The sequence below is a fragment of the Anomaloglossus baeobatrachus genome, chromosome 1, assembly GCF_048569485.1.
Source record: "Anomaloglossus baeobatrachus isolate aAnoBae1 chromosome 1, aAnoBae1.hap1, whole genome shotgun sequence".
Taxonomy (NCBI): Eukaryota; Metazoa; Chordata; class Amphibia; order Anura; family Aromobatidae; genus Anomaloglossus; species Anomaloglossus baeobatrachus.
In genome coordinates, this window is record NC_134353.1 from 738,108,389 (window position 1) to 738,134,475 (window position 26,087).

The window sequence follows — 26,087 nt, forward strand, 5'->3', positions numbered from 1 at the left end:
GGGCGGGCCGGCGCTGCGGAGGGCCGGGAGGGACTTCTCTCCCTCTTTACTCCGTAGCCGGCTATTGTGATTCTCGCTGTGCACTCGCGGTACACTGGTGTTTGCGAGTGCAGTGCAATTTTTCTCTCACCCCATACACTTGGGTGCGAGAGAAAGAGTCTCACATTACAATCTCAGCATGCTGCGATTGTTTTCTCGGTCCCATTAGGGCTGAGGAAATAATCGCCCATGTGCGCTGACACACAGGCAAAAATTGGTCCGAGTGGAATGCACTCCACTCACACCATTTTTCTCACGGTATGGCTTAGGCCTTACAGACACAAACAAGTTTTTAGTGTTGTCTGAAAAAATGGGGTGGACTTCTAGCTGTACCAATTTATATAGTAAATGTTGTTTCTGATGTCTCTCTCCCTGGTAGTCAGCAGCTTAGAATTTGTTGGGAGAGCTAGAGAACCTTATACCCCTTACCTTACTGGTGCAGCATTCAATTATCCCTACAGCATGTACGCCAGATCAAAAATTATAGAAGTGCTACTTGTCAGAATATTAGCTGTGGCATTATATCATCTCTTATAAATTGTAAGGCAAGAGAAGCCAACAGTAACTGTAATAATGCAATTCACTAAAACGGGAATTCTGACAAGTTGTGATTTTCTTAAAATTGCTACAAAAAATAAATAACCAAACAGAAAGGAACACAAAATGAATATACAATAAATATAATGGGTTACGAAAGAATAATGAAAGGTGACAGAAGAACACAGGCTGTAGTATATTTAAGCAGTGATTATACATGCCAATGAAAAGCTCCAGTTTACAAACATAAATTAGAAACACATTTATATAAGCCAATTTTTTCACCAAAATGTAGCAAAAAAGGTAATCATATGTACAAAGTCATAATAACAGTTGGTTCCAATTTTCAAAACATAGGGCCAAATGTATCATATATTTCTAGCATAATGTATAGGGCATCAATATTTTACAGACTTATAAATAGCCATAACAAAAAAAAAAAAGGTTGAATTTATGTTTATATAAGCAAAAAAGTTCTTAACTGTTTATTATGACTAGATGCTGTTGATAAGTTTTACTTTTCATCCATTTACATTGTCCTCTTCCTTGGCATTTACTTGTTAACATACTGTACATTTCATATTTAAACCATTAAACAATGCAAAACTTTCAAAGTATCCACACATATAGACAATAGTAAAATACAGATCAAGAATATTTTAAGTAGTATTATATCCAATCTGAGGAACCAAATAAATACAAATGTACATACAAATCCTCATGTGTACAAAATTATAGACCTTTCCACAGTGGAATGTAAAATAGAACAAGTCAAGCCAAACCAAGTGACATAAAAGACCCTTCCCTAAAGTGATTACCTGCCCTTAATACCATTTTTTTTATTCATGTAGATAAGTCAAAGATTCTGTGATGATTTATTTCTTTAAATCAGGGGATTGTAGGGGATTTACAGTTCCGTATGGCTATGGTTATTGAAGGGGTTGTTCCAGACTAACATATGTGGACCCGTGGAGGCGCCGTGTACAGGCGTGAAATGGCAGTTGTCCGACGTACTTTGTGTTCCTCCCTCCCCTCTTGCGTCCACATGTGAATCCAACGTGGGAATAAAGCTTTTTTTGATACAAGATATTCTGGTGAGTGCCTTTCTTTCTGCTACATATTGTTCCAGACTAACATATTGTTTACCTATCTGTAGATAGAGGTCATCACAGGAATAAAATATCATTCATTTGTTCCATACTAATATATTGACTACCTATCTGTAGATATAGGTCATCACAGGGTTAAGATATCATTGGTGTAACCACTGTAGCGCCTCAGGGGCCCAGGAGGTAAGGGGGCCCATTTCCATCACCAAAGAAGGTGTAATGATAAATTATAATGAGATATTAGACTTCAAAGGGCCCATATAATGCTTTTGTACAGGGGCCCTTTTCTGCCTGTGTCCACCAGTGGGTCACCAATATGAGGCTAATGGGGTACAACACCTGGTATTCCCACCGATCAGCTGATATCTGCTGCAGCCGGATGGCACCATTGTAGGGAAACACAAGCTCAAACATTATTTAGCAACTGCTGCCGAATACTGCAGTTTATCTCCCATTCGTTTGAAACGAAGTTCAGCAAAACAATGTACAAATCTGTGTTCTTCTGTTCCATACATTCCTTGCAATGCCTTGCAATAGTATTCACCCTCTTTGCATTTTTTGTGTTTTGCTACCTCACAACCTGGAACTTCTGTTTTTTTGAGAGTTTGCATCAGTTCATGTAAAGAACATGCCTGCAATTGTGAACACTTGATTTTCTTTTTATTGTGAAGCAAACATTAAATAGGACAAAATAACTCAAAACTTCAGTATGCATAACTTTTCACCCTCCTCAAGCCATTACTTTGTAGAGCCTCATTTTGTTGCAATTACAGCTGCAAGTCGATTTAGATAAGTTTCTATGAGCTTTCCACATCTTGCCACTGTTATTTTTACTTATTCCTCAAGGCAAAACTGATCCAGCTCCTTCAAGTTAGATGGTTTCCGCTGGTGAACAGCAATCTTCAAGTCTGACCACAGATTCTCAATTGGATTAACCACTTAATGACCACAAGCAGTAATATTACGTCCTAAGCGGTCATAGTCTAATCCCCGCTGGCTGCCGATTTGTACAGCTGATGTGTGCCTCGCAGACAAGAGTGGATCTGCGTTCCACCTGTGCCTGTTAACCTCTTAAATGGTGCTTTAAATCACCAGCACGGTAAAGCGTTACTCACCGGGCTCCATAGGTGTCGCAGTGACGTGATAACTATGAGCCGATGGTTGTCATGGGAACACAGGGTCATGTGATGACTCCTGTAGCTCACATGACTCACTTCCTCTTTCACCTGGCTGGCTGCTGCCAGTGACAAGAGGTGAGTTTTTCTGCTGATTTGAGCTGTGCTGCTCTGATCAACAGAAAAGAATGAGCAATCAGACTGCTGCTCCTTATAGTCCCCTAGGGGGACTAGTAAAATTAAAAAAAGTAAAAAAAAAAAGTTAAAAAAATAACAAAAACCTAAAAGTTCAAATCATTCCCCTTTCGCCCATTGAAAACTAAAGTGTTAAAAAAAATATACACACATTTGGTATCGCCGTGTTCAGAAAAGCCCGATCTATCAAAATATAAAATCAAATAATCTGATCGGTAAACGGCGTAGCGGCATAAAAAAAAATTCCAATACCAAAATTACATTTTTTGGTCGCCGCAAATTTTGCGCAAAATGCAATAATAGGCGATTAAAACATAGCATCTGCGCAAAAATGGTGTCATTAACTCGTCAGCTCGAGATGCAAAAATAAGTAATCACTGGACCTCATATCCCAAAAAATGAGAACGCTACGGGTTGCGGAAAATGGCTCAAAACGTGTGCCATTTTTTTGGACAAACGTCTGATTTTTTGTTAACCCCTTAGATAAAAATAAACCTATACATATTTGGTGTCTACGAACTCATACCGACCAGAGTCATCACACTAATACATCAGTTTTACCATATAGTGCACACGGTGAATAAAATATGTCAAAACCAATCATGCAATCACACTTTTTTTTTGCAATTTTTCTGCACTTAGATTTTTTTTTGCTGTTTTCCAGTATACTACATGGTAAAACTTATGGTTTCATTTAAAAGTACAACTCGTCCTGCAAAAAAAAGCCCTCATATGGCAAGATTGACAGAAAAATAAAAAAGTTATGGCTCTTGGAAGAAGCAAAGCAAAAAAACAGAAAATCGGCCAGGGGTGAAATGGTTAAGGTCTGGGCTTTGACTAGGTCATTCCAATACATTTACATGTTTTTCCTTAAACCACTCGAGTGTTGCTTTAGCAGTATGCTTTGGGTCATTGTCTTGTTGGAAGGTGAACCTCCTTCTCAGTCTGAAATCACTGACAAACAGGTTTTGCTCAAGAATATGTAAAAAAATAGGTAAAAATCCAAGGGGATGAATTCTTTCACAAGGCAATGTACATTGACTACTAGAGCAGTTATCAGCTGATCGTTCGGGGTGCAGAGTTTCAAACTCCCGCTGATCTCATATGAATGACTTATCCTACATCATCAATAGTTCAGTTTCAGACTGCTCTTTTAACTCTGGCCTATATATCCATACTTATAAGCCGTTTACTGCACACTAGCAATACTATGACCTCAATACAGTAATACAGAATGTTCCTAGGCAGTAGCCACAGGCAGGCAGAATTTTTTTAAAAAAAATTTACCTACATAAAGGGAGTGTCCGGATAATCAGTATTATTTTTTTTTAATAGTCTGGCATAAAAAACAATAGAGTCCACAATATCCTCTGCTAATTCCCTGCTGTTGAAGCAAGCTACCAGAAAAATGGAACGCTCACCCTCCAATGTATGGAGAAATTAACCAATACAGAAAGTTAGACTTAAAAATTACATGATGATAAAATGTGGATATTCACATACTACATTACTATTGTTTACATTTTACATCTCACATTTCAATAGGGAAGTACATAATTTATAATATTCAGCCCATAATTTGTCAACGTACTGTATACCAACCTAACTTCAGTCTTGAGATGACTGATATCCCATGTAAATAAATGTAACCAAAGCTCATCTGATCCAAACTGCAGTTGTTGCCTCCAAGACAGCTTTCAATCACGTAAGGAAATTATGATTGCAGTTGCCATGTCATTCCGTCCCTATTAACCTTCAATATGTAACTTCTAAAACTTCTCCAAACTTTCCAACTTTTCAAAAGTTTTGGTAGCTGATACAAAAGCCAAGCCACCCATTGCACAGATCCCTCTGTATAAGAGCTGACCACCCGACCTGCTTCTCTTGTACACATTTGTATCCCTAAAAGATAGCAGAACTTTAAGGAAATAATCCCTCAACAGAAAAACTGCTCTGTTTCACCCTGGATATACCAGGGGTGGGTCGATGATAGCATTATCTTGAAAAACAATGAGATTTCAAAATCCATCAAAGATTAAACAATAAATCTCATAATAAATCCTTTCAACAGATCTTCTGATTATAGTGAAATCCTTAATGATTTTACATACAATAGCCCATGAAAAAAATACAAGAAGAATTATCAATAAGAACGATACTGGTCATCCCAGTTCCAGCGTTTCACTCTTCAAATTTACTTATAGTCAGAAAAGTTCTAAGAATTCCAGGTCCAGACTGCAGATCCTTTCTTCCATGTTTGCATTGTTAAGATTTAGACTCTCCAAAGAGGTTGTGATAAACCCGGTGCAGTATTACAGATCATCTGTGTATATCATACAAGGGCTTGTTTCCTCACATAGTTCCAGGTGTACACTGGAGGCAAACCATTTTTTCGGGCCCCCGCAGTTGTAGTTGAGTGTCGTTCTGTAAATGTTCTTGGCGTGTTTTGGGTAGATGATAGTTGTGCTTTCGAACCTCAGAGGCTTGTTACGTGGCTCAAAAACCAGCTGAGATTTGTAATTCCTCCACGTGCAGTTTGGGGTGGAGATGATTGTTTCGCTGAAAGAAGTGACTGTTGGGATTGGGGCATAAAACACATGATCTCGAAAATGCTTTTCTGAATCATACTTGATTTCTGAATTGCACCTGAAAAAAGAAGTTTGAACAAGATGAAAACATGGACGCGTATTACTGACGGCATATTCAGAGGACATATTGAAATGTATTCAACACAAATTTTAAAGTACGGTTAAGGAGGAGATTATGTTGACGTCTACAAAGTGAGCATCATCCAGGTGACTTCTCTTGTTGAAAATATGTACAACGTGGGTTATTTAGAGGGATTTATACAGTTTGTGTCACTCTAAGAAAATATTTGAAACCATATACTGTAACTGTTCACAGCACTCCAATAGGACCTCCAAAAATTACTAAGAAGTCTACTTGGCTATATACATCAGAAAAATAGAAAGTCAGCGTCTCCAATAGAATGAAAAAAACGTACATTATTTCCTTATTCCACCATAGCAACGTTTCAACCACACAGGTTCTTTTCAAGCCTTGACAAAGACCTTGTGGTGTCGAAACCTTGTCATGGTGGAATAAAGAAAGGATGTACGTTTTCTTACCCTATTGGAGACGCTGTCTTTCTAATTTTCTCTAAGAAAATATTTGTTAGTAATAAGGCAAAAATCTAAAATATGATATTTAGATAAATAGTATGGCATTTTTCAGCTAAATATCCCCATCTAATTAATCACATTGTTTTTCTCTGAATGGAATTGAGGGTTGTGGGATGACAAAGCAATGAAACTGTAATTTACCTGATTTCTTGGACTGGCTCTGGATTTACTTCTATACTTTCCCCAAACACAACTGGGTGCATCCTTGGCCTTGCCTCCGGAGGGGAGTTGTTAAGTAGAAGATATGGAATCTGAAGAGGAGAGGAATGATACATTCGGATGAGATCTTTATCAAAGCACAGAAAGTATTGCTTATAGGTGTGTTAATAACAGCAACAAAGACAAAATGTAAGTCTGCAGTCATCTGTGATTTACAATGCTTAGTAGCTTCACATTTCATGCTTTGAAAAATGCATATAATGCAGGAGAGATGTACTGTATATGGCAGCCATAATACTGCAGCAGAAATGTATGGAAGATGACTTTCTAATGTTCCTGAGCACTTAGCACAGGACAGACATGTAATAGTTATCCAGGGTTAGGTTATAATAATCAGACGATCACCAAATTTTGCATCTACAAAGTGTAAATAAAAAGTTTGGACTTTGATAGCTTTTATACTTAGTTTTTACTTCCAATATCTGACACCACTTGTACGCTGATTATATTAGAGCGCCGGTCCTGGTCATATCCAAAAAAACAAAAACCTCTAGAATTTAGTTTTAGCAACAGAGGGTGTAATCTTCTATGGCTTCATCAATAAGCACAACCATTTGCATGGACAGTGTACTTTACTTGCAAGTGCTGAATTTGTCTTGCACTTTACACCTGTGCTTTTAACATAACTTCACTGTGGAAGGTGGATCTATGCATAGCCATCTTTCCAGTGAGGTCTATGGACAATATGGTAGATAGGAATTGAGCCATCAGTCCTCCATTCTTCAGATAACAGAGAGGCCTAGAGGTAAATAGTTTTTGGATTATATTATCCCTTTGGCCACATTTGCTTGCCACAATACAGTTTCTTGTAAGAAGGCTATGTATGTGAACCAACTGCATTCATGTCTATTTTAATCCATCAACTCAATGGCCCCAATTCAAAATAATCCTTTTCGTAAAATTCTGATAAAAAAAAGCTTTACAAAGTCACAAACTTTTTGAGCAACGCAAAACTGTGCAATATGTTTGCAACCGTTGCAAAATTGCCCAACTCCGAGAAAGTGGGTGGTCCTGGGGTGGAGTGTGACTGGTCGTGGAGACCCCTGTTTTCAAATTCCTTACACCCCAAACGATACTCCAGTTTCTGACTGGAATAAGAATTGTGGAGAGGTGCACACAGAGGCACATACCCCTTCGTGCCTCACCTGCTTAATTAAGAAGTGTATGTCTCTTAATAAATCAGGCATCTTTGACCCCAACCTGTCCCCTCATCAAGTCTGGAGTGCAAAATGATGAATTGGGACCAACGAGGTTTCATCCTCAGTATACAGTAATTTTGGTGTTCAGTATCTTGGATCACTGCTCACAACCTTAGAATAGACCATCAATATCCTACCAGTGGAGTCTGTCTAGAGGCTCCAGACATTTTGTAGTGGCTGTGCCTGGTATTTCAGCTCAGTGTTATTACCTTGAATAGTACTGAGATGCAGAGAACTGCAGTACCAGACACAGACGGTAAGAAAATTATGGAACTGTTCTTCATCTACAATGAAGGGGAATTCAAAGCACCGTCAGTTAGCTGATCAGTGGGGATGCTGATAGTAAGACCTTCCTAATTCTAAAATTGATGCCCAATCCTAAACCTAGACCATACATTTTGTAGCCCTGGAAAACCCTTATAATAAGTCTTAGAACTATTTGGAGGATTGCAGCCGATCCACCACACAATATTGAATGCCTACCTGGCTCTGCTAGAGATAAACCAGAATATTTTAATTGAGCTGAAATTTCCCAGTTACAAGGCAAGCAGTAGCAGCTTTGTTTAATGACAGACGCTATTCCAAATAACTTTAAGCATAAATTCCAGACTAACGTCTTATTTTAGGGTGACAGCTTGAGTAATAGCTTACTTTCCTGCAGCCAAAATAATAAAAGTACACTCAAGCAGCCAAACCCTCCCTGCTGACTGCAATGAAGATGACTTATTTACCTGTAGTTTTTAACTACCGTGTTTTCCCGAAAATAAGACAGAGTATTATATTATTTGTTGCTGCGAAAAATGGTCTAGGGCTTATTTTTAGGCGATGCCTTATTATTTTTCCATGAATAACTATTCACATTTATTCTTGAACAAAAAAAAAAAATCAACATTTATTCAAAAATAGATATATTGGTTTCTGGAACTTTAAAGGGAACCTGTCACCAGTTTTGGGGCCTATAAGCTGCGGCCACCACCAGTGGGCTCTTATATACAGCATTCTAACATGCTGTATATAAGAGCCCAGGCCATTGTGTAGAACATAAAAAACACTTTATAATAATCACCTAACGGTCGCGCTGCAGTGGATTTGAGTCAAATGGGCGTCTCTGTTGTTCAGTGCTGTTGTCCGGTGCCGGCGCCGCCTCTTTTGACCATCTTTATTGTCCTTCTTCTGTAGCCGGGGTACATGACGTGTCCTACCTCATCCACACTCGCCGGCACTGAGGTCCTGCACAGGCGCACTTTGATCTGCCCTGAGCAGGGCAGATCAAAGTATTGTAGTGCGCCTGTGTGGGACTGGGTGTGTATGACGTAGAACGCGTCATGCACACAGGCTTCAGAAGGAGGACGAAGATGGCCGAAAGAGGAGGCGCCGGCTCCGGACAACGGGGATGCCCATCTGACTAAAATCCACCACAGCGCGACCGTTAGGTAAGTATTATAAAGTGTTTTTTACATTCTACACAGTGGCCTAGGCTCTTATATACAGCATGTTAGAATTCTTTATATAAGCCCACTGGTGGTGACCGCAGCTTATAGACCGAAAAACTGGTGACAGGTTCACTTTAACTCTCCAAATACTGTGTGTAAAACATGTGTGTATCCTATCTATCTATGCACCCATACATATACCTACCTGTCTCCTCTTCAGCCTTCGACTCCTGCAATTAAGAGACCTTTTGGTGACAACCAAGGCAAATGATGTGAGGTCACAAAGGTTCTGAAGCAGTGTTATCAGGGCATAAATGCTGGGGCCCCTAGGGAATGGCGGACCTATGAAATTGCCCAGTTTGCTTTCCCTTCTCCCTAATGCCAGTCCAGCATACCAACCCATTCCCTGTTCAGTTCTTTAAGACCTCTGCAATTAAGAGACCTTTGGTCACATGACTGTGAAGTCATCAATAGATCTTTAAACAATCTGAACCTGGGAATACAACTACTGGGATCCTTAAAAGAGCAGGGCCCTGAGAAATTGTGAAGTTTGACTTCCCCTAACACTGGCACTGACTGTAACTAGGGCTAACTTTTGGAGTAGGGCAGGGTTCCCCAACTCCAGTCCTCGAGGGCCGCCAACAGTGCATGTTTTCAGGATTTCCTTAGCATTGCATGGGTGTTGGAATCATCAACTGTGCAGGTGATTAAATTATCACATGTGCAATACTAAGGAAATCATGAAAACATGCACTGTTGGCGGCCCTTGAGGACTGGAATTGGGGACCCATGGAGTAGGGCTTATATTTCAAGCATACTTCAAAAAGCCTGTAAAATCCTACTAAGGCTTATTTTTGGGCTAGGTCTTATTTTCATGGAAACACGGTACCTACTTGTCAATTTGTCTGATAAAAAAAAGAGTATTTTCGCATGGATACCTTTAATCTTAGATGTCCCCAATGATGACTTAATCACCAGATGTCCTGCTGCTGGCACCTACTGATCAGCGGTGATCGGTAATACGTTAGAGATATTGCTTACTAGCTCTGCTAGAGCGTCTCCACAGGAAAAAAGAAGGATTACACCGTTCCTCAATAATTAAATTTATTGACTTACCATACGTAGCTATTCTCTCTAGTATAGGGCTATTTCTGGGGGCTATATGTTTTAATTCAGAAATCCATATAAAGCACATGTAGCTACATATTGTGCACGTGAATTACACACCAGGGCACTATTTAACATTTTCAGAATTGTACTAAAAATTATTTAAGTAATTGTTAATGCTAAATGCATATTCCTTAAAAATCCTTATGCCATACTTCATCTATAAAATAAGAATTGGGGGCTGGATAAGCAAAGAGGTGCAAAATCACTAATTATTTATTATATTACCACAAATCATTTGTTAAAAACGGTAAAATTGCACGTATTTACACACACACACACACACACACACACTATTGCTTCTGAAAGTACACATTTGTATTGACTTCAACAGCATTAACTTATGACTGTGCTGTAAGATCTATTATATTGAAATGAGCCCTGAGATCCTTGTTATTTGCAGATGGAACAAAGCCTCAAGCCTGGGCACTTCCCACATCTGCAATTCAGAAATTAGAACCAGGCTAACATGTTGTAGCATTTCTAAGTTCTAGACCCTAGTCATATACGGTAAATGGCCTCCAGCCTATCTTGCAAAATATCCTTACAAATGAATGCAATGTTTCATGTTGACTTCACTTCTGAAGAAGGAAATACCACTGGCACTATTATTCATAAACAACAGAGGGTTTCTGCAATAACATCTTACACACAGTCTACGGTGCTAATGGCTGGAGACCTGATATTTCAAAAACATAGAGGCTAAAAACAGAGAACCCTGGCAACAAAGTAGTGCATAAGCATGTAAGATAGGTACAAGAAATATAAATTGTATGAAGTTCCAAATAGTAGAATACTGGTCATGATCTCCATTACATATATACAATAAAGAATACATGTACACATCCATACGTATATGGCAGGTTTATTTTTGTGGCTATTGGAACAACACAAACAAAAACAGAGAAAAAGAAGCAAATTTGACATAATTTCAGACAAAATCCCAAAAATGAGCTGGACAAAAATGTTGACAACTTTCTAAAATTGTGGGTAAACAACTTGGTTTCAAGTATGTCATGCTTGTTCAAACTCACCTGTGGCCATTAATAGGTGTGGGCAATATGAAAATCACACCTCGAAGCAGAAAAAAGGGGAGAAGTTGACTCAATCTTTGCATTGTGTATGCCACACATGGAGAAAAGAAAGAGAAGAAAACTGTCTGAGGACTCGAGAACCAAAATTGTTGAAAAATATATCTATAATCTCAGGCTTACAAGACTATCTTCAGAGACCTTGATGTTCCTTTGTCCACAATGCGCAACATAATGAAGAAGTTTACAGCTCTTGGCACTGTAGCTAGTCTCTCTGGATGTAGACGGCAGAGAAAAATGAATAAAAGGTTGCAACACAGGATAATCCAAATGGTTGATAAGTAGCCCCAATCATGTTCCAAAGAAATTTAAGCTGTCTTGCAGGCTCAGGGTGCATCAGTGTCAGCGCAAACAGTCCGTTTACTTTTGAATGAAATAAAATGCTATGGCATGAGACCCAGGAGAACCCTACTCCTGACAAAGGCATAAAAAAGCTAGACTGCAGGTTGCCAAAATGCATTGTGAGGAAAATAAAAATCCTTCTGGAAAAACGTCTTGTGGACAGATGAGACCAAGGTAGAGCTTTTTAGTAAAGCACATCATTCTACTGAGGCCCACAAAGAAAAGACATAGTACCTACAGTAAAATATGATGGAGGTTCAAAGATGTTTTGGGGTTGTCTTGCTGCCTGTGGCACTGGGTGCCATGACTATGTGCAAGGCATCATGAAATCTGAAGATCACCAAAGGATTTTGAGTCATAATGTAATGCACAGTGTCAGAAAGCTGGGTTTGTATCATAGGTCATGGGTCTTCCACCAGGGCAATGACCCCAAACATTCTTTAAGTAGCACCCAGAAATGGATGAAAACAAAGTGCTGGAGAGTTCTGAAGTGGCCAGCAATGAGTCCGGAGTCTAAATACCATTGAACACCTGTGGAGAGATCTTAAAATTGTGTTAGGAGAAGACACCTTCAAATATAAGAGACCTGGAGCAGTTTGCAAAAGAAGAGTGGTAAAAATTCCAGTTGAGAGGTGTAAGAAGCTTGTTGATGGTAATAGAAAGTGAATGATTGCAGTTATTTATTCCAAAGGGTGTACAACCAAATATTAACTTGAGGGTGTCAACAATTTTCTCTGGTCCATTTTGAAGTTTTGTGTGAAATTGTGTCCAATTTGGCTTTTTTTTCATTTTTTTGTTTGTTTTTTTGTATTGTTCCAATACAAATAATGATGTACATAATAAAATATATGTAATTGCAATAATTTTCTGGGAGAAATACTTCATTTTCTGGAACAATTTCAAGGGTGCCAACACTTTTGGCCATGACTGTGGAACTTCATGATCCAGCCGGTGTTAGCTAGCCAACCAGATATTGTAATAGTGGATATAGATAAAATCCTTGCATGGTAAATGCGCATATTAGCTAGGTGTTTTTTGCCCAATTCAGGTCATATCATTTAATTATATTAGAGCAGGGGTGGGGAACCTTTTTACTGCTGGGGGCCATTTAGAATTTTCTGCTAACCTTTGGAGGCCGCACCAAATTATCAACTTGAAAACTACCCGGCTATATTTGGTCAAATAATTAATTAACACACCCCTATTGTGGTGGCTGGAGCTGCTTCTCTTTGGTGTGGCTGTGATGTTCAGTGATATTGATCATGTTTCTCACAACTGCTTTTCCAGATTTGTCTCGGTCTGGAGAGGCTGGGGACATATACATCACTGAAGACGCTGGGACATACACATCACAGGAAACAATGGGGTGCATAAATTACAGGAGATACTGGGGGAACACATCATAGGAGAGGCTCGGGGATATACATCACAGAGGAGGCTGGAGCATATACATCACAGGAGAAGCTGGGGCATATACATCACAGAAGAGGCTGGGGCATATACATCACAGGAGAGGCTGGGGCACATACATTACAGGAGAGGCTGAGGCATATACAGCACAGGAGAGGCTGGGCATATACATCACAGGAGGGGCTGGGGCACGGATAGCACTGGGAGAGCACGGACAGCACTTGCGGCGGCACGTACAGTACTTGCAGCAGCAGACAGCACTTGCGGCAGAACAGACAGCACTTGCGGTGGCACAGACAGCACTTGCCGCGGCACAGACAGCACTTGCGGCGGCACGGACAGCACTTGCGGCGGCATGGACAGCACTTGCGGTGGCACGGACAGCACTGTCGGCGGCACGGACAGCACTGGCGGCGGCATGGACAGCACGGACAGCACTGGCGATGGCACGGACAGCACTGGCGGTGGCACGGACAGCACTAGGAGCAACTGGGGGAGCATAGACATCACTAGGAAGGCACAGACAGAAACAGGGGGGTGCATGGAAAGCAGTGGGGGGTACGGATAACAGTGGCGAGCACAGAGCACTGACGTGGTACACAGTATTAGGGGGTGGTAGACAGCACTGGGGGCTACAGAGCACTGGGGAGTATGGACAACATAAGGGAGGCATGAACAGCAGTGGGGGTTCCACAGCACTGAGGGGGCACACAGTACTAGGGGAGTAAACACAGTACTAGGGGTACACTCAGTACTAGGGTGTACACAGCACTTGGGGGTACGCACAGTACTATGGGGTACACAGAGTACTCGGGGGTACACAGCACTGGACTGGGGGGGCAGCGATGGGTTGCAGACTCACAGTACTGGGGGAGGAAGAGTGACACAGCACAGCTCCGGGAGGAATGTACAGCAGGGAGGCTGGTAAATCTGCTGCACCTCTTCTTCTGTGACAGGAGCACAGTGAGCTGCTTACCCCACCCACAAGGTAAGCCCTGAGCACGCTAACACAGTCCAGGTTTGAGCCTAGAATGTACGGGCTGCAGTCAGGTCCCGGAAGGAGCCCGTACATTATAGCACCTTCAGTAGTGAGTCTATTACAATGTACGGGCTGCAATCAGGATCTGGAAGGAACCCGTACATTCTAGCATCCAACAAGAGTGTGTGCGCTTCCTGGCATCACTCAGTGCAATTTAAAGGGCCCGCAGCCAGCAAAACTGCGGCTGCTGGCCTAGCATTTTGGTCCTCGGGAATGTGCCCGAAGGCTGCAGAAAACGTAATCACGGGCTGCAAACGGCCTGCGGGCCGGAGGTTCCCCACCCCTGCATTAGAGTAAAAAAGTATATTAATGGAAGTAAACTAATATCTATTACCACCTAAAGCATACCAACACTTTTGCGAGAAAATTATTATAGCACTGGTCTCTGCAGTAAAATATTTTTTCAATATGACTATTAGTAATTTGGCCTGAAAACAATGGATACAGATCAACCGGAGTCTGACTGCGGGTTGAAATAAGCGGGTTGCAATAAACTTGGCGGCGTCTTCCTTCTGCTCCTAGGCCACTGTCTTCAGGGCATGAGAAAGCATCAAGGGATTTTACAGCGTTTGCTCCAGCACTGAATATGAGTGACTTGGGAAGGTCTGTATCGTGGATTATCGGCAAAAGCCGCTAATAGAGTCATTTTGAAAAATTATTATACTGCAGTGTTCTACACTATCATCATTTTCTTTTGAAAACATAGATATACTTTAATATACTTCTACATGATACATTTACTTCTTGGTCTTTAAGTTATTACCCTTATATATAATTTATACTGCTGTCTGTTTCTGCAGAATAATGGTTAATGAATCTTGCACATTACATGCTATAGTATTCCTGTATTTTAGTACATACCATTTTATATGTGCACATTGAAGGTAGAAAATATTGTCTACAGCCAAAAGAAACTCTGCATGAAAACCCTCGGTGCATATTTGCATACTGTTATTTTCAATTTAAAATCAGCATGGTTTATGGAACTGCCAGACTTCTTTATTTTGGGCAATGAGACTGCTGTTGACAGCCAAGAAAGCACAAGTCTTGGCATTAAAATTTCACTTTCCAACCAGAATGGAACTGAAGCTCTTGCACAGTGTCACATTTCTACTGAAATCAGCAATACACCTCAAAAGATTTTACCCTTCATTCCTCTTGGCTTTTCTCTTATTACATAGAAAAAAGAGAGAACACACTAAATGTCTACTTGTCATTATACATAACTCAGGACAATTGTGCACTTATACAGCCTTGCAACTTATATATTTTGTATCTCATTTAACACATTAATTTTTGTATTGCACGGTTTACCAGCAGTCCTGTTAGTTGTATATCCTAAGGATCTATACATATACAAATGATACACTGTTGCAATGACAAATTGGCTCTACATCTGGACATCTCAATGGAATTTATCTGACAAAAATATCATTTATTACACGATTGTCTCGATAACGCATCCATGTGCCCTATTTTGCCATATCCTGCTCGGATTCACTTCCATGGGCATGAAAATGTAGCATCTAGTCTGGCAGGTTCAATCTGTCAATAAAGCGATTTTCATCAGTGTGCTGGATCCAATTTCAGTCAGTGTGTCTGTTTTTAACATTCAGGTGCCATCCATTTTACATGTAAAAAAATGGAGGCTTCTCAAGCTTTTGCTAATAGTCAATGGCGAACAGACACTAGGACACAGCTAGGATGCCATCAGTGTATTATTGGTTTTCCTCCACTCAACCATTCATTTGAATGGTCAAATTCTGTCTGCAAGATGGAGTAGGAAATGTCTTTATTAAAACAAAATAAAAAAATATATATTTTTTTATGTAAAATATTAGTAATCAAAATAGAATAAAAAAAAATCTAAAACATTTGAATAACTCCACTAAAGAGAACCTGTCAGCATGATTTTGTAATGTAAGGTAATCATATTGCGTTAATTGCGCTGTATTATTGATTACATTGATATCTTTGATGAAGAAACCAACTTTGTGATTCTCTTTTAATCATCATTTGAAACTTTCTGTTAATTAGATTTTGGTACACAGGGCCAGACTATGCACTGGGTTTTCTCCTCCCTATCTGTGATTCCTCAGCCTCTCCTCTGCCTCTGGTTTGTGAATAACCAGAGATATAAAACTTTGGCACACTGTAGATGAAAAGACGAGCAATTGGTCTTTTGAAAGTTACTTTATTCAATAAACCATGTGCAAAATAAATGAATCCAAAACGTTCACAAAGAAAAAATTGTCCAATGTTTCGGCTCAGATAAAAGCCTTCATCAAGGTATATGATATTGTGTATAACAAAAGGATGAAAAACATGTTTTCAATATTTCTCCAAACCCCCTTTTTCCACTTTGTGAATGACCTGCTTCCTCTGTTTGATATCTCAATAGTGACCCGTTATTCATAAACCAGAGGCAGGCAGAGAGGCCGAGGAATCACAGACAGGGAGAAGAGAACAAATTGTACCGTCTGACCTCTTTGCACAGTGATCCCGTCAGGGTTCCGTCTGAACTCCCCCCACAAGAAGGGTTTTGGACACATGTGCCGATAGGGCCATGGATTATAATGGTGCAGACGGAGTCACCGTGTGCTCTGTCTTGCACCATTTTTGGGAGTATACACTTTCTGGAGGAGGACACTCATACATAGTAGACAGCGCCTGAATGTCCGCCTTCAATAAGCGTATACTCCCAAAAATGGTGCAAGACAGAGCACACGGTGACTCCGTCTGCACCATTATAGTCAATGGCCCCAGCGGCGCAACCCGTTTTGTGGGAGGTTCGGACGGAAGCCCCGACTGAATGGAGGTCAGAACGCAGTGTGAAAGGGGCCTAACAAAAAAACCCTGCAGCATGTCAATTCTTTGTGTGTTTTTGTCCTGCATTTTTAAGCCCTTTCCCAACCTTAATTTCACTCACAAAAAGGCATGGAAGAAAAACGTGGCAAAAATGCATGCATTTTTTTTTTGCTGTGTTTTCTGCTAGTAGGTGCAGTTTTGTTGTTAACAAATAAACTGAACTACAGTGTGCGGACTTAAAGGCCATTTACATGCTGCGACATCGCTAACGATATATCGTCGGGGTCACAGTGTTTGTGATGCACATCTGGCGTCGTTAGCGACATCGCAGCGTGTGACAGCTAGGAGCGACCTTAAACGATCGCGAAAGAGTCAAAAATCGTTGGTCTGTGACACGTCGTTCATTTACCAAAAATCGTCTGGTCAGTAGCGAGGTTGTTTGTCGTTCCTGCGGCACCACACATTGCTACGTGTGACACCGCAGGAACGACGAACATCTCCTGACCTGCCGTCCACCGGCAATGTGGAAGGAAGGAGGTGGGCAGCATGTTCCGGCCGCTCATCTCCTCCCCTCCTCTGCTATTGGGCGGCCACTTAGTGACGCCGCAGTGACGTCGCTATGACGCCGAACACACCTCCCCCTTGAAGGAGGGATTGTTTGGCGGTCACAGCGACGTCACTGAAAAGGTATGTGCGTGTGACGCTGCTGTAGCGATAATGTTCGCTACGACAGCGATCACCAAATGACGCACGAACGACGGGGGCGGGTGCTATCGCTCGCAATGTGGGGCCCCGAGGTTCGGTGTCGGTGCAGCGGTGCATTACCTTCAGGGACTCCACGCGGCTGATCTTGTCACAGGTAGGAAATCTTCTATTTTGATTGTCGTGACGCCACTCTCAGAATTGCGGTCAGTGGAGACCGCCACTGCAGGTTAGGGGTGCCTGGGGCTGATGGTGGGTGCAGTCAGTTGTAATAGCCTCCTGAGAGTGAGGCAAGCCCCAGGACCCTGTATAAGTGTGTGGAACCACAAGGCACAGAATAACTCAACACAAGCAGAATGTCTTTCAGGGGTTTTACTCACTGTTGATGGCAGGGTGAGTAACCCGGGCGTAGCTGGGATGAACCAGGCTGGAACCAGGTATCCTTCAGGCTGACTGATGAGGGTGGCTACCAACTCGCCTTCCTTAGCCCTTTGTGTTTTGGGGTAACCCCTGCTTGAAGCCCTGCTGGGGTCGCCCAGGGAAGTTGCTGGTGCCTCTCTCCCCTTCTTTTTGGCCCGTTTGCTTGTAGCCTGGACCAGATCACTCCGGCTGCTTGCCTCCTGTGAGCTATGGGCCCTAACTTTGGCTACGTGGCTGCGGACTCTGTGGTGTTGTCTTGGGGGTGTAAAGTGCCCCCTCATGCAGGTTTGGCAAAGGAAAGGTGAATCTATCCCTGCACTGGGACCTGCTACCCGTTTGGGCCTGGTTCTCCCTGACAGTCTCCTTACTTTCCACTCCGTTGCTCTCTCTTTAGCTGTGTGTGGATTTCGGGCAGCACTCCCAGGTGACCGTTCTCCCCCGTTGGTAGTCACTGCGCGGACGCTGTTAGACTGCCACAGCCCCAGGGTCTGCTCCTCTCGTCTGCTTTCCCTGAGCTGCACACTAAACTGGCTCACTGCTCCTCCTCTCCTATTCTTGCCTACGTCACCTAGCAACCAGGCTCTCTACCACACCCCTCGAGTGGAGATGGAGGCTTCGCCCCCTCCACCCCTCGAGTGGAGATGGAGGCTTCGCCCCCTCCTGGGATCCCCAGGGGTCCTCTCAAAGGTAAATGTGTGAGACCTGATCACTATGCGCCTGTGTAGTCACACCTCGGTCAGCCTTCTGGATTACCTGTTTTGTACTGTCCCCAGCATGGGTGCAGTACTCAGTGGTGCCTGACCAGGTCAGGGGCGCCACAGCAACATCGCTAGCTATCGCTAACGATGTCTGAGTGTGTAAAGCACCCTATAGCCTAAGCATACTTTCACAGAAATGTTTGTTCAGTTTTGTGCTGTCCTTGTGTACGATAGATGGCAGGTGGACAGTACATGGAACAATTTTAGCCATGCAGCTCAGCTTTGTGAGGATTAAAAAAAAATCACAGCATGCACTAGTTATGCCTGATCGGAGCATAGTGTATAGACATTAGGCAGTTCCTGCTCCCTTCCGCTACTCACATCCGCATTTTGTGTGTGTGGGGGTGTGTGGGTGGTGTGTGTGTGTGTGTGTGTGTGTGTGTGTGTGTGACAGATCCGATAGGTTCAGCACTTGTCTCAACATAGCTAAGCACTATATGCATGTTAATGGCCACCACATCATACTAGATTTTCTATGCACTGACCACTGTGGGGAAAGTATCTGGCTGCATTTTCCTTTATCAAAATTAGCGCACTCTGGTGGCAAGTTCAAAGGGCTCTTCTGTGATAAGACAACCCATTAATGTAGGTATTCGAAACTACTAAAGTAAATTGGACAAGTTTAAGTTTTAGGCCCCGATTGAACAAGACTGGCATTTTCACATTGGTCTCTTGAGGGGGGCATGCTGGAATCAGAAGAAGAGGTGAAGTTATATTACTATTGTGTTTACCTTTTTTATTAGTGGGTGATGGTATGGTATTATGTACATGCATTTTCTCTGATTCTAAAGGTTGTTTGCATTTAACACTTTACTTACCCATAGCTAGAGTTGTGTTTACAACATCACACACGCTAATTTGATAGACAAAGTTAATTTATTTAAATAATAATAATAATAATAATAATTTTAAGCTTTTCATGATTCCTGCACACAGATTGTGATTAGGGCTGGGTGGACCCTGACTGAAAAATTCCGGCTCTGCATGGTTTCAAAGTTGCTCGGGGTGCTGGACCCAAGTAACTGGATGTTTGATCCGGAACTTGAGATAATAAAATAATAAAGGAAAAAGAAAATAAGAATGAAGGGAGTGCTTCATACTTACTGAGGCTCCGGCCCGGCTTTACGCTACTCCTGCGCTGCTGTACGTTGCTCCTGTGGTCCCCCTGGGCCACTCATTTCATATGCACGGCTTTCCCCACCCACCCGCCGGCCTGGCCTCTGTGACTGGTTGCAGTCAGACACGCCCCCAGCCTGTAATACAGTGTCTGCCTGCAGTCATCTCTCATCGCGGCTTATTCATTCTCTGGAGCTCACAGCGGGCAGTTTTGTTCTATGGCGCTCGCTGTGATATTCAGATGTAGCAGAGCTGGAATCGCCGTGTGATATCGAGTGGATTACATGGGACCTGCAGGGTGTTGGGGGTTAATAAAGTGGTGAAAGAGGGTGGCTTTTTGTATGTTATTCCAAATAAAGATTTTTTTGGGGGTCTGTGTTTGTTTACTTTCATTTACAGATTATTGATGCGGGTGTCATAGATGCTCCCATAATTAATCTAGGGTTTAGTAGCAGCTGTGTGCTGTTATTAACCCCTTATTACCCCGATTGCACCGCATCAGGGCATTCGGGAAGAGACTGGATCCAGATTTTTTATAAGAGACGGTTTTTTGTGAGTCCGCTCAGCCATAATTCTGAGCACTTATATATTATATATTATATATTATATATACACATACATACATACACACACACACACACACACACACACACACACACACACACATATATGCCAACCTGGTAAACTAAAGGTTAATTACATGATATTATATATTGAAGTTCCTTTACCTCTGTAGATACTATTAGCACCTTTGTACATATTGTTGGTACATAAACCACATATAGTTTATTATTATTATACCTCTAGCTGGTCATCCTTGAAAAAATAATTTTACATGCCAATGGATTATATTAGATGCCATCTGATTTTCTCACAATAAATTAATTATGGCACTATATCTATTAATTTTCCAATATTGTAACTCTTTCATGTGTACTCTGCATTGTATTGTCCAGTATAATAAATCTATTCTTTTTGATATGATATATTTAATTTTTTGGAGATGATTTGAATCAGTTTGGCTCTTATATCGGTTACCTATTGCAGGCTACAGTGAAGGCAAGATTGGACGTTGGGATTGTGGCTTATTTGCTCCAATATTGGACTACTACCAGTGCTACCACCAGGTAAGTTGGCAATTATCTTCATTAAACTATTCAGAAACACACCTGAAAATCCCCAAATCTATCGCCATTGATCAAATTAATTGACAAATAACACAACATGTGCACGTTAGAGGAAAAGGTTAACTGCAATGCTATGGTAAGAATAAGAGGCTGTTCCAGTAGAAACAATAATTGTAGTTTGATACCAATAAAACGTATCGTTCTGCTGGAACAAGATGTCAATAGTGCCATTAAGAGCAGCGTTGCTTGCCTTATTTACCTTGGAATATTATGTGTGTTTCAGCCTTGAACAGCCTATTTATGCAAACATGGCTAAGAGAGCAATGTTTGAACAATGACGTTAGTGTTGGATTAGAAAATAATGCATCTAATATCGAATTGATATATTTTCATCTACTAAATGAGCACGGTACGCTGATAGCCTCCTTTGTATAGGATGATATGTTTATTGCAGTCAAATATAGACAAAAGGTTTTAAAATGTAATTTATAAACTAGCCACCATAAAGCTACAGATGGCCGCGCTTACCAACATGTGACATTTCATCTGATAAAACTTCTATAATTTGATTTCTTTCCATCATCCATTCGTGTAACATTTGATACAATATTATAATGTTAGCACAAGAGAGATTCCAAAATACTAAAAACAAATGACATGATCTGCAATTTAATAGTTGACACCTCATTTGCTGACAAAATATCAGGTCCATCATGCTGCCAGAGCCAAGATAAGCAGCTGTTACACTGACAGCAGCAGAAAGAAGATGACTGGCAAACAGTGAGGAGTAGATTAACTGAAGGCAGCTAGTGTGGCTACTGCCAAAATTGAGCTACAAACTCAGTACTAAAAAACAAACTGTACGGTTATGCTGGGCAAAAACATTTTGATGACAACCAAATAGAGATATCAGTAGTTTTAAAAGGGAACCTCTCACCAGGTTTTTCCCATATAAACGCCGGTCACCACCAGTAAGCTCTTATATACAGCATTCTAGAATGCTGTATATAAGTGCCTAGGCTGATCAGTATAACATCAAAAAGACCTTTTATTATTCTCACCTGAGGGGCGGTCCGGTCCAATGGGCGTCTCTGGTCTTGATCTGACGCCTTCTCTCTTGTTGCGATCGTCGTCCTCTTTTCCTGTTTTGTCTGGATGACGTGTCCTACATCATCCACACAGTGTCCTCCATTATGCTCCTGCGCATGTGCACTTCTGTCTGCCCTGCTGAGGGCAGAGCAAAATATTGTTATACACAAGTGAATAACAATAGGAAAGGTTAAAGACCGCCCGCGCATGCGGACCGCAATACTTTGCTCTGTTCTTGGTAGGGCAGAGAGAAGTGCGCATGTGCTAGAGCACTATGTGGATAGCGACACTTTGTGGATAGCGACACTTTGTGGATTTTTTGGATAGAGACACTTTGTGGATAGCGTAGGACGTGTCATTCACAAGGAGATGGGAAGGAGGACGGCGATCACAAGAAGATAGCAGGTACCGGGTCAAGATCAGAGATGCCAATCATACCAGACCGCCATGCAGGTGAATATAATATAGGTCTTTTTTATATTTATACAGATCAGCTTGGGGACTTATATGCTGTATATAAGAGCTCACTGCTGGTGGACGCAGTTTATATGGCAAAAACCTGGTGACAGGGTCCCTTTAACAATGAATGAACAAACAACTTGCTTGATGGAAACCTGTCAACATGATTAAGATATCTGCGTTCAGTTGATATGCACATGAGACTAAAAAAGGCTAGATCTGAAGCCTTTCCATTGAAAGGGAATCTGTCACCAGGTTTTTGCAACCTAATCTAAGAGCAGCATAACCTAGGGGCAGAACCTTATTCCAATGATGTCTCACTTACTTGTCTGCTTGCTGCAGTTTTTATAAAACTACTATTTCATCAGCAGGACATTATTGATACAGGATTACTTCGCCTGCTGCTAGTTCAACACAACTTGATTGGCAGCTTTAACAATTGCAAGAAAGTCAGTACCGAATAGTTCCATTATACAGTTAGGTCCAGAAATATTTGGACAGTGACAATTTTCGCGAGTTGGGCTCTGCAAATCCACATTGGATTTGAAATGAAACCTCTACAACAGAATTCAAGTGCAGATTGTAACGTTTAATTTGAAGGTTTGAACAAAAATATCTGATAGAAATTGTAGGAATTGTACACATTTCTTTACAAACACTCCACATTTTAGGAGGTCAAAAGTAATTGGACAAATAAACCAAACCCAAACAAAATATTTTTATTTTCAATATTTTGTTGCGAATCCTTTGGAGGCAATCACTGCCTTAAGTCTGGAACCCATGGACATCACCAAACGCTGGGTTTCCTCCTTCTTAATGCTTTGCCAGGCCTTTACAGCCGCAGCCTTCAGGTCTTGCTTGTTTGTGGGTCTTTCCGTCTTAAATCTGGATTTGAGCAAGTGAAATGCATGCTCAATTGGGTTAAGATCTGGTGATTGACTTGGCCATTGCAGAATGTTCCACTTTTTTGCACTCATGAACTCCTGGGTAGCTTTGGCTGTATGCTTGGGGTCATTGTCCATCTGTACTATGAAGCGCCGTCCGATCAACTTTGCGGCATTTGGCTGAATCTGGGCTGAAAGTATATCCCGGTACACTTCAGAATTCATGCGGCTACTCTTGTCTGCTGTTATGTCATCAATAAACACAAGTGACCCAGTGCCATTGAAAGCCATGCATGCCCATGCCATCACGTTGCCTCCACCATGTTTTACAGAGGATGTGGTGTGCCTTGGATCATGTGCCGTTCCCTTTCTTCTCCAAACTTTTTTCTTCCCATCATTCTGGTACAGGTTGATCTTTGTCTCATCTGTCCATAGAATACTTTTCCAGAACTGAGCTGGCTTCATGAGGTGTTTTTCAGCAAATTTAACTCTGGCCTGTCTATTTTTGGAATTGATGAATGGTTTGCATCTAGATGTGAACCCTTTGTATTTACTTTCATGGAGTCTTCTCTTTACTGTTGACTTAGAGACAGATACACCTACTTCACTGAGAGTGTTCTGGACTTCAGTTGATGTTGTGAACGGGTTCTTCTTCACCAAAGAAAGTATACGGCGATCATCCACCACTGTTGTCATCCGTGGACGCCCAGGCCTTTTTGAGTTCCCAAGCTCACCAGTCAATTCCTTTTTTCTCAGAATGTACCCGACTGTTGATTTTGCTACTCCAAGCATGTCTGCTATCTCTCTGATGGATTTTTTTTTTTTTCAGCCTCAGGATGTTCTGCTTCACCTCAATTGAGAGTTCCTTAGACCGCATGTTGTCTGGTCACAGCAACAGCTTCCAAATGCAAAACCACACACCTGTAATCAACCCCAGACCTTTTAACTACTTCATTGGTTACAGGTAAACGAGGGAGACGCATTCAGAGTTAATTGCAGCCCTTAGAGTCCCTTGTCCAATTACTTTTGGTCCCTTGAAAAAGAGGAGGCTATGCATTACAGAGCTATGATTCCTAAACCCTTTCTCCGATTTGGATGTGAAAACTCTCATATTGCAGCTGGGAGTGTGCACTTTCAGCCCATATTATATATATATAATTGTATTTCTGAACATGTTTTTGTAAACAGCTAAAATAACAAAACTTGTGTCACTGTCCAAATATTTCTGGACCTAACTGTATACATACAGCTATGCTAAGTGGTTTAAACCTATATTTGTAATTATAATAGAACCAATGAGTTAAAACCAATGAGCACTGCTAGTAAATTGAAGTTTCGCCCAAGCTGTTTTACCTCCTAATAGAATTAAAGGGTTATTTCTCACTTCGCAAGTTATGACAAGTTTATCTAATGTATAGGACTGGCTGATCACTCGGGTCTGACACTAAGACCTCCACTCTGCAGCTCAAGTTGTACCAAACACAGATGCATATTTCACTGCATCTCTTCTCAAAGTTGGATACTTATGCCTACACACATAATATTTACAGACCTCAAGCAGTGGGAGGTCTGCTGTATACATCACATAGGAGACTCTGAAACTGCTATATACACATCATATAGGAGGAACCAAAACAAATGTATATATCACATAGGAAACACTGTGGCTGGTGTATATATGAATCTCAAAAGAGACACTAAGGCTAGTATATATATAAATCACACAGGAGACACCAAGACTGCCGTATGTACATGACATAAGACACTGGCACTGGTGTATATACAGTGGGAAAAATAAGTATTTCATACACTGCCGATTTTGCAAGTTTTCCCACATACAAGGAATGGAAAGGTCTGCAATTTTTATTGTAGGTACACTTCAACTGTGGAAGAATGAAACAAATTCAGAAAATCCCATTGTATGATTGTTAAATGATTCAATTGCATTTTATTGCATGAAATAGGTATTTGATCACCTACCAACCAGCAAGAATTCTGGCTCTCACAGACCTGTAATTTTTTTCTTCAAGAAGCCCTCCTACTCTGCACTCATTACCTGCTGTTTGAACTCGTTACCTGTCCACACACTCAATCAATCACACTCCAAACTCTCCGTCATGGTAAAGACCAAAGATTTTTGTCTAAGGATATCAGCAACAAAATTGTATACCTGCACAAGGCTGAGATGGGCTAATGGGCAATAGGCAAGAAGCTTGGTGAGAAGGCAACATCTGTTGGCGCAGTTCTTAGAAAATGAAAGAAACACAAGATGACTGTAAATCTTACTTGGTCTGGTTTCCAGGCAAGCTCTCGCCTCTTGCGGTAATGACGATTCTGAGAAAAGTCAAGAATCATCCCAGAACTACACAGGAGGACCTGGTCAATGACCTGAAAAGAGCTGGGATCACAGTCTCAAAGATTACCGTTATTAACACACTAGACCGTCAAGGATTAAAATCCTGAAGGGCATACAAGGTTCCACTGCTTACGCCAGCTTATGTCCAAGCCTGACTTAAGTTCAACAATGAATATCAAGGCATGGGAGAAGGTCATGTGGTCAGATAAGGACAAAATAGAACTTTTTGGTATCAACTCTACTCACAATGTTTGGAAGAAGAAGGATAAGTACAACCTCAAGAACACCGTG

General features: G+C 41.4%; 1 protein-coding gene across 1 annotated transcript in view; it reads right to left on the reverse strand.

The window, feature by feature from the left end:
• Positions 1-634: 634 nt before the first annotated feature.
• The window catches only part of RFLNA (refilin A), a 62,462-nt gene continuing 37,009 nt past the window's right edge, over positions 635-26,087 (reverse strand). Inside the window, exons 3-4 of the mRNA XM_075322636.1 lie at positions 6,319-6,428; positions 635-5,641 (exon numbers count right to left, since the gene is read on the reverse strand). Of these exons, the coding sequence (XP_075178751.1) occupies positions 5,308-5,641; positions 6,319-6,428 (444 nt within the window). The 3' untranslated portion in view covers positions 635-5,307. The remainder of the gene's footprint in view (positions 5,642-6,318; positions 6,429-26,087) is intronic.